We start from the raw sequence: 12,753 nt of genomic DNA on the forward strand, positions 1-12,753 counted from the left end.
GTGCTGGGCCCACTATCAGAGGGTATCCAGGTAACCATTGCAGTTTCAGCCAGGAGACCAGCAGGGGAGAGGAGGAGACAAAGCAGAAGCAAAGTTAAAGGTCTTGAGGTGCTTCCGGAACCGAAGATGGTTCTCCTCAAGTTTCAGAGAGGCAGGGAGGATGTTCCGGAGGGAGACCCCAGCAGAAAAGAGAGATCTACCACCAAGTTGCTGCTTGGAGAAGCGACTAACACTGAGTGAGTTGGAGGTGGATGAGTGAAGAGCTCGAGAAGGAAGATATTTAGGAAGAGAGAGTTGATGGTATTGAGGTCCCAGGCCCCAGAGGCCTTGTGGAAAATGCAGAGGGTTTTGACCTTAATCCTGGCCGCCACTGGAAGACATTGCAGAGATTTCAGTCCTGGAGAGATAAGATCCCTGGGCTTGAGTCCAAGGACACATCTTGCAGTCCTGTTTTGGATGAGTTGCAGAGGGCGGAGAGTGGAGGCAGGCAGATCTATAAAGTGGTTGTTGCAGTAGTCCAGCCTAGAGAGAACCAGAGCTCTGGAGACAGTGAGCTTCTGGGGGAAGGAGAGGTAAGGAAGAATACCTCTGAGGAGGTGCGCTGGTAGTGTGACTTCTTAAAGACATCAGAGATGTGAGGAAAGAAGGAAAGTGTGGAGTCAAAGATGACCCCGAGGTCTTTAGCCTCACAGGTAGGGGCAGGAAGAGGGCCAAGAGAGGCCGGCCAGAGAGTGACAGGAAAGGAGGGAGCAGGTGTGGCGATGAGGAGAATCTTGGTCTTCCTGGCATTAAGGCAGAGATCATTGGTGGCACACCACTCCTGGATGGAGGACAGACATTCAAAGATGAGAGAAGGAGAAGAGATGGCTGAAGGGAGCCTGAAAACGAGCTGTGTGTCATCTGCATAGCACTGAAAGTTGGGACAGAGAGTGGCAATGCAGTGGACAAGAAGTGCTAGGTATTGGTTGAACAGCCAGGGAGAGAGGTTAGACCCCTGGGGAATACCACAGGTCGAGCTACAGATAGAAGAGAGGAAGGACCCAAGTTGGACCTGGGAGGGTTGATCGGAGAGGAAGGAGGTCAGCCAAGCCAGGGCCTGATTGTTGATACCCAGGTTATGACGGAGACAGTTGAGCAGGATGGCATGTTTGACCGTGTCAAAGGCAGAGCAGAGATCAAGTAAGATGAGGACACGGGGGTGTTGGAATGGAGGTTGGAGAGCAGGTCTTCATGGATGTTCAGGAGAGCAGTTTCTGTGCTTCTAGCTGCTCTGAAGCCAGACTGATGGTCATGGAGACAGCCAACAGATTCTGAGTGAAGATTAAGCTGGGAGATGGCCAGCTTTGAGGGGTTTGCCAAGGAAAGGAGTGATGGAGATTGGACGATAGTTAGCCGGGCAGGATGGGTCGGCTGTGGGTTTCTTAAGTAGAGGGTGCACAAGGGAATACTTCACGGTGGAAGGGAAGGCTTCAGTGGCAAAGGAGTGGTTGCAGAAATCAGCCAGAGTAGGAGCCAGGGTGTCAATGTGGTCCTTGATGGTTTTGGAGGAACAGGGGAGAACTTGTTTTGACAAGACTTTCATAGATCAGACTCTAGAAACCTTGTCTCTGGAGTACAGGGGAAAGGCTGAGAAGGAGGGAGGAGAGGTGGCTGTTGAAGGGCCAAGGGAGGAGCAGGGAGTAGAGGGAGGAGGGAGAGAAGAGAGAGAGGACAAGATGTCCTGAGTTTTAGAGATGAAATGAGAGGCCAGGGCTGTGCAGAGGGACTGGAAGGGGACAGGAGAGGTAAAGTCTGCAGCAAGATTGACCAGCTCATTGCAGATTTTAAAGAGTTCAGCCAAGTTGTTAGAAGCCACAGAGACGCGGGCTTGGATGCAGGTTCTCTTCTTGGTGCAGACAGAGAGCTGGTATTGTCTTTGGAGAAGGCGGCAGTCCAGTTTGTCAGAGTATGTACCAGAAGCACACCATTTCGTCTCGGCCACCCTGCACTTCTGTTTGAGGTTGATGAGGTCTGGGTCGTACCAAGAGTTTCACTTGGCTTTGGGCTTCAAGCGGATACTCATGACAGGGGAAAGAACATCAAGAGGATCAAATATAGCAGAGTGGAGCATGGAAAGGACTGTGTCAGAGTGTGAGTCAGCCAATGGGGAAGGGGGAGTGAGAAAGTGGTGGCAAACAGAAGCATGCTCTGGTGGCAGCAGCAAAATCTATTTATATCAAAGACTAACCTCAATACATACTTTGCTTAATATCAGATACAGTGGCTCTGTACGTTGATCCTCTCTTAGGCTGTTATTGCACTGTGGAACTATTTTAGACAAAGATGGGCAGCCTTGTAGTCCTTATTCGACAACCTTGTGTTGTAATTGTGTCATGCATTTTTACCAGTGGTGTTAGAGTGGGATATATACCTTTACATGTCCTTGATTATATCTCTATTTTGGATTTGGCCACGTGGTTGCTTCCAGTATGGCAGATGGATCTGTCAAAATGGAATTGCTTGGAGGGGGCGCAGAATAGTTGTGTTAAGCACATTAGTGGTGTGTGATTCTTTTGACTATGTAATAAAGCATTTGATAATGTTTCCAATGCTTTGGAGCATCCACAGTCTTCGCTTTCATCACTGGGCGACCACTGCTGCGAGGCTGCAGCTGTGACTGGTCAGCCTCTTTAAATAAATTAAATAAGTACATTTGACTTCCTCTTGAGCTGGGGGTTCTGGGCCAGAAAGGTAAACTTCATAAAAAAGACAAGACAGCATGAAGAAATTACATGGATAGATAATGCACAGTCTCATAACTTAAAGCCTTCGTCCTTGTAGGTAGGTAGGGGGCCACTCATAGATGGAATTACCATAGTCAAGATGCCATAGTAGCCATGATGGAAGCTCTTTCAGTGGGGAAAAGGGAAACATCTTTCTAAGGATGCAAGCATATAATTATCACCCTCATCGCCTGCTCACGCTTTCTCAATGTGTCCGTCTACAGGCTATACTTGAACTTGAAGCTCTCTTTTTTTCTACATTTCATTGATGACCTGTTCTCTAATTGGCCAACTTCACCTGTCTTCATTCCTCTGCTAGTCTTCCCATCATCAGTTATGTTCCCCCCCATCTTCGTCCTCAGAGTTCCAACTGTCAACACATTTCTTTAGGATCCCTGCATTTGCCTTCTTGACATGGCCAGTACCTTTCTGCTCTTAGTCTCTTTCTTTCTCTGTTGTCACTGAGGCCACACACTCAGAGTTTTTCTTTTATTTTGCTGAATTTTTCACCATGCATCATCATGCATTTCTTCCCATGGTCACAGGGTTTCTAATCACATACACCCTGTGCTGAGGGGTTTACCACCCATGGGGCCACATTGAGGGAAAATCGTCTCCACCTCGTGTTTATTTTTAATTACAATAAAGAGGAGGCATAAGAACTAGATAAAGGTTCTAAAGTCAAGAGCCTAGATTTCTGGCATAATAAACCAGAATGAGAAGGCAATCTCACATGGAACCCGACATACTTGATTTTGTGAGATTTCTGCTGTTGGCAAATGGAAAGTATGGAGATATAGGCTAGTCTAGGTCAAACACGGGTGCTGCGCAGGGTATGTTCTTATAATGAACTATGTTAACTGTTGGGTTCATGTGAAAAGTGTCCATACAGTCGGGGACAATACAATTAAGAGAAAGAAATATAAGTCAGGATGATGGTGTGTGGTTTGTTTATTGGCAACATACAGGAAGGTATTACAACCCCTTGTTCCTCACTGAGAATTGTCAAATGTCTGTGTTCTCCCAGGAGGAGCTGTCACTGATTTTGATGGAGATGGAATGCTGGACCTGATCCTGTCTCATGGGGAGTTGATGGCCCAGCCACTATCGGTTTTCAGAGGGAACCAGGTAAATTAACACTTTATGTCAAAGTGCATGAATACAATTCTATACCATGTTTCAGTACCCCAATATTCCTGCTTCATTCACATGGTTTGTTGCCTCTTTAAACATAATGTTTCTACTCTGAAAATGTTTTATCTTTATTTCCTGTTGTGTTACTTATCAGTTATTGTCACATAATCGATCCTCTGGAACAATGCTGTTGAAGGTGGGCGGGGGTTTCTATCCTTCACCCTGATTACCAGCAGAGAACACATGGCACCATCAAACTTCCCTAACCGCAAGAATGGAAGACTCAGCCATGGGGCAAATTTACTGTCTTTTATTAGAAATCAAATGATAGGGATCACACTGTAAAAACAAATATCCTCCAGAGCTCTCGACTTTTGAGCCTGTGACATTTGGTTTAGTACAGTTCTGATGTCACAAACTCAGGTTTCGTCCCACAAACTCATCAGCCATTTACATTGGTCAGTGTGAGCTGGTTACATATAGAGAATCTATTGGTTAGTCCTATGATTGGAGAACCATGTCTAGGAGCCCCTCCTGAGACCACCACTATTAAACGAGTCTACAGGGTTGTAGGGTCGCAGAGAGACCATTGACCCTTGCAACACATTTTTCTCCCCGCTGAAAGTCGAATCTGGATTACTCAGAATGTGTCCTCCCATGCCTGGGACCCTGGGCAGTTACCAGGCTGACCGTACCTTTTCAAGGCAATGGGAATGATCATGGAGGGCCAAAGTGTTTCCTAATGTTTCCATTCTCTGATCACCTAAGCCTATGATGGTGCATTCAGTTGAACATCCAGCTGCAACACTATTAGCTTCTACTCCCTTGGTTCGATAGAACTGGTTCTCCTTGTCTGCCTTGGTTGAATGGGCAGTGTCTTGTTCAGCTGGGTCACGTGCTTTGAGACCACGAAATAAAGCCCTCTTACCTGTAATAGTGAATATTTTAGCCTGCCTTTCTGTAGGTGGCGTATTGTCTTCATAACTGCAACTTTTTCATCTCCACTTGTCCTTGACTGAGTGCTTTGGTTCTGTTCAACTCTAGCTGTGGTGATCGCGTCAGCCTTTCCATGTACTCAAAGCCTGTCGCTCCTTTGCTATCCATTTCAGAGGCCTACAGCTTCTATATCATTCCCTATGACTTCTCCATGTGGATAGCAGTCAAGCATATGCAAGCTGAATATATTAACACCTTGCATCTTGCAGTTTCATCTTTAGCAAAAGATATGAACACAACAAAAGGAATATGATATGATATGGCATTTATAACGCACCTATACACAAGTGTTTCAAGGTACGACGAGGCAAGGGACGGGGAAGAAAGGAAAGACAGACAGCGATTCTACTAGGCCAGGTGTCATTCAGATCACGCAAGTGCATGGGAAGGGGGGGAAGTGCGAGGGGGAAGGAGGAGGGGACAGTGCAGTACATGGGATAATAGAATAAATAACAATAAGTAAAAGTGCGGCCATCAGGTGCAAGGGTAAGGGCAGATACGTATCTGTCCTCTTACCTACATGGGTCATAAGCATATGCTTTGTGTCTCTACGCAATACACTAGTGCATGTTAGTTTAACTTCATAAATGGATGCATATGTTCCTTGTGTATAGTAGGGCTTTGAGGTGATGTCAGTGTTGACATCATTGATTCCTGGTTTGCAGTAAGTCGACTTGCTCAATCAAGGTGATTTCCATATTTTCCAAGTCGTCGATTGGTTATGGTCTGAACGATGTCTGAGTGAATAGCGCTACTCACACCTGCAAAACTTTGAAGTTTGTTTTGATGGGCCTAGAAGTGAGGCGCATTTGTCGCTCCTCTGCCTTTGTGCTGAGGATCATGTGGGGGGCATGAATGTTAGACTCAGCCCCCCCATCTACAATGCAATTGCTGTGAAGAGGTTTGATGGCAGCATACAATAGCAGTAGAAAACATTATAATGTGTTGCGCATGAGCAAGATTTCCAATAAATGTCGCTCAGGTCTTTCAATTATTTTTTGGAAATGTTCTGAAAGTTTGAGGCGTTTTATGGGCACTTAACAATGCTCACAAATCACCCTCAATCTCAAACGTCCACAAATTTCCTGAGATTTGAGGCACTAAAGGCACGATAAAAAAAATGAGAAATGCATTGCAAACACATTTTTGTAATTACTTTTAAATTAATTGAAACAATGACAATATTTAAAATGTACAGTTAGAAAAGTGACACTTTTCAAGCACAATGTCAGTAAAATATCACAAAATGTATTATAAAGTGTACAATTTTTAAAAATATATGTTTTAATGTACATGAATAATTTTAAAATAGGGGACATTAATTGAATTATTACCATATATATATATATATATATATATATGTATATATATATATATATATATACATTACATGGCCTGCAGTAGCGCTTTTGTAGTTATGGTTATGTTGCTCAACTCATAGAAAGAACACTTTTTGGGTGGCTTATAACATTGCCCCGCCTGGATGAATCCTCACCAAACTTTGCAAAACGACCAGACTGCCCCCTTGGAATTATTCTGCGACGTTTGGTGCGGTTTTGTCGGGGGGGGGGGTTATAGGAGGGGGCCCAACATTTGTGGGAATCCTCATAGAAGCTTTAAAAAAAAATGTTACTCATGCCTACAGCCCAGACTGCCGGCCAGAATTTCACCAAATTTGCACCAGGAGTGGCAGCTTGGTCCCAAAAGCGTGCTAATTTTGTGTAAATCTGCCAGTTTTTTTTTTTAAAACAGCCAAAAAATGGGTTACAAAAAAATGTGTGATAACTGTATCCGGTCCGCGGACTCACTTCCCTATCTGGTCCGCGGACACCCCATGGACCAATCAGGGTCCGACGTGATGGACATTGGACACTCCCGCTGATTGCATGTTGAAAAGCATGAGGTGTGTCATATTTTTCTAAACGGTCGCCATGTTGGATCTACAGACAGCCGCCTTTGTCTGTTGATAGCGCAGTGGGGAAAGAGTCTGGAAAACACATTTGGTGTTATTTGGTGGTGGAAAGAGGGGCTGGAAAGAGCAGCGGTGGAATAAGATGATATGGGGTTGTGTTTATATGTGAAAAAAGGGCATGCAAGTGCCACTCAGTTTGCGGACATCACGATATTCCGAGGACAGCACTATGAACAAACAGTTTGGAAAACACATTTGGGGTTATTTGATGACTGGGGGAGGCAGTGGAAAGGGTAGGGGAGTGGAATAAAGATGATATGGAGCTGTTTTTTTCCAATTGAGAAACAAGGGTTTGCAGATGACACGCAGGTACTTACTGTCCATGGACGTCATTTGGATGGCAGGGTGTTCTGGTTTTGTTATTTGAAGGTGTATTGTATGTACATGTTATATGGTTTAATTATATTTGGGTGGTTGTGGCCAGTGGCCAGATTCTTGGGAGCATCACCTCAAGCCATGCCCCACGAATCTGCCCACTGGCCACACACACACACTACAGTAATATGAGTATAGTAATTATAGGAAATGTAGTGGGAGTATACAGTATATGTAATATGGTGGAATGATATCATAAAGTGTATATGGTATGCATGATTGCAGTACAATTGAGGACAGTGCTCCTTGATGTCCCCGCCACTTTCCAGATGATCAACAGTTGTATCCTCATTAAACGGTTACGTGATACCATTAGCATCATGGACGCAACACTGTACTGAAGGATTTGTTTTCTTCACTTATCGCCCTTATCAGCTGCAACTGGGCTGTTTGTACTCCACCACCTTACTGTTTACCTGCAGAGTAACCCAGGGTTTTATCCTATGATTGTGGCTCCTCCATATCTATTGAGTCGCTCTGGCTCACCTGATGTCCTTCTTCTTTTCTCATTTCCAGTGTTAAGTTAATGTCACAAAGGTTTCCTTAAATTTACCTGAACTAATTGTTGGCCTTGTTTGTTTATCTGTAATTGTCTGACCGCCATTGAGGCATTGTGTGTGGTTAACAATATGTGTCTCAATGCAAGTAAAACGGAGATCTTTCTTACTGTGACATGTGGGCCCTGTTTACCTTCTACCCTCTGGCCACTGTCTTTGGCCCCTGTACTCTCACCATCCGTTGAGGCCAAAAACCTTCAGGTTACCTTTACGTCCTCTCTCTCCTTTACTCCTTACATTTTGGAGCTTGTAAAGAAAACCCATGATTTCAGTTTGGCCTCCTTACAGGCATTGTACAATTCTGCACCTTCCCACAGAGGCTCATCATCTGTAGAGCCCTGTTTCTGTGTAGGCTGGACTACTGAAACAGCCTCTATCTTAACCTCCCCTTTTGTTGTATATAAGCCTCATGATGACCATGCTGGTCTGGTAACAACGGCGTCGGTAAGCCTACCGGTGCTGTTGTTACCGGACCGGCATAGTTTGACTCTGCCAACACCTGCTCACGAGGGTCAGACATTGCTGGTGGAACGGCATCTGCCCACAAAGTTCCACAGAACCACGGCACCATTATTCTGTGGGACTCAAATGGGAATGAGGATGAACAATTTACCGGCGCCTGACTTCCCGGAACACTGGGGTCGTAATCCCCCAGTGTTTCCAGCAAGCCATGCGCTGGTAAATTTTGCAAGTCTGGCGGCAACCCGCAAGCAACACCAGCAGAGTTACCGCCGGACTTGCAATGAGGCTCTATGCCCCCTTCAGCTAATCTAGACTAGGGCTGCAAGATTCATGCTTGGCCTAAAGCCCAGGGATTGTATCACTGCAGCCCTAAAATGTGTACATTGGCTTTTGCTAATTGCAAGGACTACAATATGTCCAAGTTTGTTTCCTTAAATACTGCCCTGCTAGAGCTCTCCACTGCTACAGTACTCTGCTTGTCAAAAGCTTTATGAAACAGAGAGTGGGAGGGCACGTCTCTGTCTTAGGCCAGTGCCTGTCTTTGGTACTCCTCTTATACTTGAGTTCCTTAAGTTTCGTAATCCTGTGAAATCTCTGCATTTGGGTTCCTGTTAATCCCTTCCCTTCTAACTCATACCACTTCCACTGAGACTGGTGGCCTGGTCCCTCATGAACCTCACAGGTACCAGGCCATATATCTAGTCGACACCAGTACACCCATCCCCCTTCAGCACTGCCCTTGCAGTCTACCGCCTGGTGGATGTGTACCACACCCTTGGGACTTCTCTGTGATAGCAGGTAGCTAGTGGTCTCCCAGTTTGGCATGTCTTGGCACTTTCCTTCTGGGCTTGTATGAGCACTTGCTAATCCCTACTCCACTTTCCATTCATGCACCTATTTTACTGCACAATGCATATGTGCATGTATAGCAGCAGTGTGTACACTTTTTGAGATATTCAAGTGAAATGCATATGCAAAAGATTTCTAGAATATCTTTAACTAGAAGTTGGTGTGTGGAAGTGTAATATGTTGATAGTGTTATATGTAGAGATTTCTAACTGATTGGTGGACATATGTGTGACTGTTTCAAAGAAAGCAATGAGGGAGTTCTACCAACATAACAGTATAAATGATAGAATGACTGTCTTTTGCAATGTTGTGCATGTGTAATATAGGTTTTTTAATAATGCATGTCCTAGAGAGGGGGCTGTGGCGATCACAGATAGTCATAAAGGGCCATGGATTATGTTTTTTGTATGCTAGAGAAAAGTATCTGGGACAGAACATTGTTTCTAGTATACAAGTGTCCATTTTTTCCATTAGCATAGCATAACATGCTTATGTGAATGTTGGATAATCTTATTGAATCTAACTACTAAGGGGGAGTGTTTTCTCATGCTCCTTGATTACAGCCTCGAAAGAACTTCAACACTGCTCCCCCCTGCTCCCACCTGCAGAGTGGTGTGGTGCAGTATGTACACAGTATTGTTGTCTTGGAAAGATATCTATCAACAGCTTCTTTTATGGCCTGCAAGGTAGCTGGTGGGATTCTCTGCCCCACAGGAGTAGCCTGTGTGGTAGTAGTATTGGTTGAGGAAGATGACATAGAGAAAGACAGCGTACTACTTTCTGAGAAAGGAACAGCCTTTCTGAGAGCATTCTGGTGATTGGATTCAGTGTGGTGGCACATGGAGGTGTTCCTGTAGGAGTACTGGCCAGGTTGTCTGCAACTGAGTAGTTGCACTCAGTGCATTTCCCCTTGGTAGCCTTAGCCTTTGGTACACCGCCAACAGTGGTAAAGAACTGCCACACCTATGATTGTCTATGGGTGCGAGAGGTAGCCATTTCCTCTAATTCATCTTCCTGGTCCTCTTGATTGTTTTCTGCATGATTGAGCTTCTTACGCTGTGTAGGCCATGCAGCTGGTGTGGGTGGTGGTGGAGAAGGGATGATAAATAGCAGTTCTGCTAATATTTTCCAAGCATGTGCTCTGTCCTAGATTGCAAATGGATAATCAGTACAAATAGGTCTAGGAACTGTGCAAGGGTACACTTTCAGTTTGAAACTTCCAAGATCAGCTAAAAATGCATTCATGAAACAGAGCAATTTTCAAAGTGCAGACAAGTTCGTGAAAACGTCAACACACTGCGAGTGGGCACACAATCACGTGACAATGTCCAAAAGTCTACAGTGATGTCAGGCATTCTCGAACATCTGCAAACACAAAAAATTTGCCAACATTTTGTAGAGGTGTTAAAAATGTCGGTAGGAGGTGGGCAATGGCACAGTTTTAAAGTCAAACGTACATTGGCCAAAAATGCTTCTATGTTGGCGGTATTTCTGATATTATGAAGTTGTAGTAAATTATGGTGCACTGGTAAAAATCCATGAAATTCAGTGAAAAAACTTTGTTAAATAGACGTTATGGTTAAGTTGCACTAATAAAAACCTATGAAATTCAATGAAAACTGACCAGCTGCTTTGCTGCTTCTAGCTGCAGCTAGTCTGCAAGTTCCAATCCAGGGGTTCAGAGACAAGATGCATCCTTGTACTCATTCTCCTAACCCTGTGGACACTGTCTAACACCAGTAGGAGTCCACCTCCAGTAAGGTCCAGGGTAACATAACTGGTAGAGATTCAGGTATTTCTCCACCATCAGTTAACCCCCAATGTGCCTGTGGACGGGTAGAGAGAAGAGTATGCCTCTGCCTTGCAAAACTCCATCACCTAACAGATGTAGGACTTTGGGAAGGCGTGCTCTCCAAAATAGGTCCAGATGAATTCTCCTTGAAGTCTAGGAATGAATCAAAGATAGGGGACAAGACCCCTTTCTTATACAGGGAACAGGCCACTGGGGATGGGTGAAAACAGGTCTGCTTTAAGGGCACCACTCCTTGTGAAGAAAACTATTGACTTGTGCCTTTTCACATCATATACAAAGTGTTTTGTTGTGCAGGAAGTGTTGAAGTCAGGAAGGAAAGAGAAGCCCACAGAAAACCTAGATGGCAAAGGCTTCCTCACTAGTGCTGTGCTCTGCCCGACTGCCTAAACCAACCCCTTTCCAGGCTCTAAACTTCAAAGGCCCTTTGGTGTGCAACTCGGTTGTGAGGCTGGCTTTTTTTATGGAATTGCCTAACTGAAGCCAGGCACCGAGGAGATCCTCTGTTGTGTGTGAATGGGCCTGGCAGCGATGATTTACTCAAACTCCCAAAGTGTCAACAGAGACATGCATCCTGCACTTTGCTCTATTTACTGGAATGCAGATATGCAGGTGCCTAAAATCCACATAGCCTACCATAGCTGCCACAGTGTTTGTACCCGTATTTATTTATTGGACATTTGTATGGCACCTGTACACAAGTGTTTCCTGCAAATCAGACGTGGCAGTTCATAATTATGTGAATCATCGGCCACCATACCAACATTCATGAATGGCACATATTTCCAGATTATTGTGCCTCCCCATTATGAGTTATTATATGTGTGATGGATTTGGAACAGAGCTGTAGACTTAAATGCAGCCTCTGTGCTGCAGTGACATTGCTGTCCCAGCAGCTTTCCAACAGGGCAACTGAGACACCCGAATCTGCTCTGTGCCACTTGAGAGCAGTAGCTGCAGATCAGGGGGACTGGTGCAACCTGGCACGGTTATACACTATGCCTTTGGCTTAGAGTTTGGTGAAAGAGGGTCTGGTTAGTAGACCATTCTTTCTGAGATGGAAGTACCAAATCGTGTTATTATTTAATCCAGGGCTTTTTCCCCCATTGCCAGATGGTAATTCCTCACAATCGCATTTACACATTGCTCACTGGCAGATAAAGTGATTATCTCTTAATCATGACATTGTTTGGTAACATGCCAAAGATGGAATTAGATGTGGGTTTCCACGTTACAGGAGGATAAGTCTGAAATTTAGCCTTAAGGCTCCCCATATCATTTATTGTTTAGAAATCCCCAAAATGTTTATATCATTTTGTCATAAGAAGGAAGAATGACTCAGTGGGTTTGAAAGATTTTTAAATCATGGTATATTATGCTCTACTTTTGGTTAGTCAATTGAAATGTTGCATTAGAGCCCAGCACATTAGAAGAGCCTTTGAATGTTTGCCTCAAACTCACAGTATTTTGGGGAGGATGTGGGACTATGCAGTTGTGAAGCTGCTGTTAAAGGATTGAGGGGATGCGCCCAACCACCTATCGTCATTAGCAATGCTAGGCTTCACTGTTCACTGTTTTTATTATTATGATTATTAGCGTGCACGTCTACAGATTAAAATAAATGTATGGATGTTTAGAGAGGTCTAGAAATAGTGATGTAGAAACCATGAGCCTGATTCACAAAGCATTTTTCAATGTGTTCCACCCATTGTAAAATGATTTGCGCATCAGGCCCTATTTGTTTACATATAAAAGGACACATGGAATCCGTGCCTACACAGGTCCTGTGCATGGGGTAATTATAATGATGTGTTATACATGTAGCGCTTACACCAA

At 44.5% G+C, this 12,753-nt stretch overlaps 1 protein-coding gene across 2 annotated transcripts in view; it reads left to right on the top strand.

Annotated features, from left to right (window-relative positions):
- Positions 1 to 12,753, top strand: part of CRTAC1 (cartilage acidic protein 1) — a 2,821,007-nt gene that overhangs the window by 2,486,603 nt on the left and 321,651 nt on the right. For both annotated transcript variants that reach the window (XM_069611550.1, XM_069611549.1), the window contains exon 10: positions 3,790 to 3,890. In XM_069611550.1, the coding sequence (XP_069467651.1) occupies positions 3,790 to 3,890 (101 nt within the window). The remainder of the gene's footprint in view (positions 1 to 3,789; positions 3,891 to 12,753) is intronic.

Source organism: Ambystoma mexicanum, chromosome 8 (genome assembly GCF_040938575.1).
Source record: "Ambystoma mexicanum isolate Mex_15411 chromosome 8, UKY_AmexF1_1, whole genome shotgun sequence".
Taxonomy (NCBI): domain Eukaryota; kingdom Metazoa; phylum Chordata; class Amphibia; order Caudata; family Ambystomatidae; genus Ambystoma; species Ambystoma mexicanum.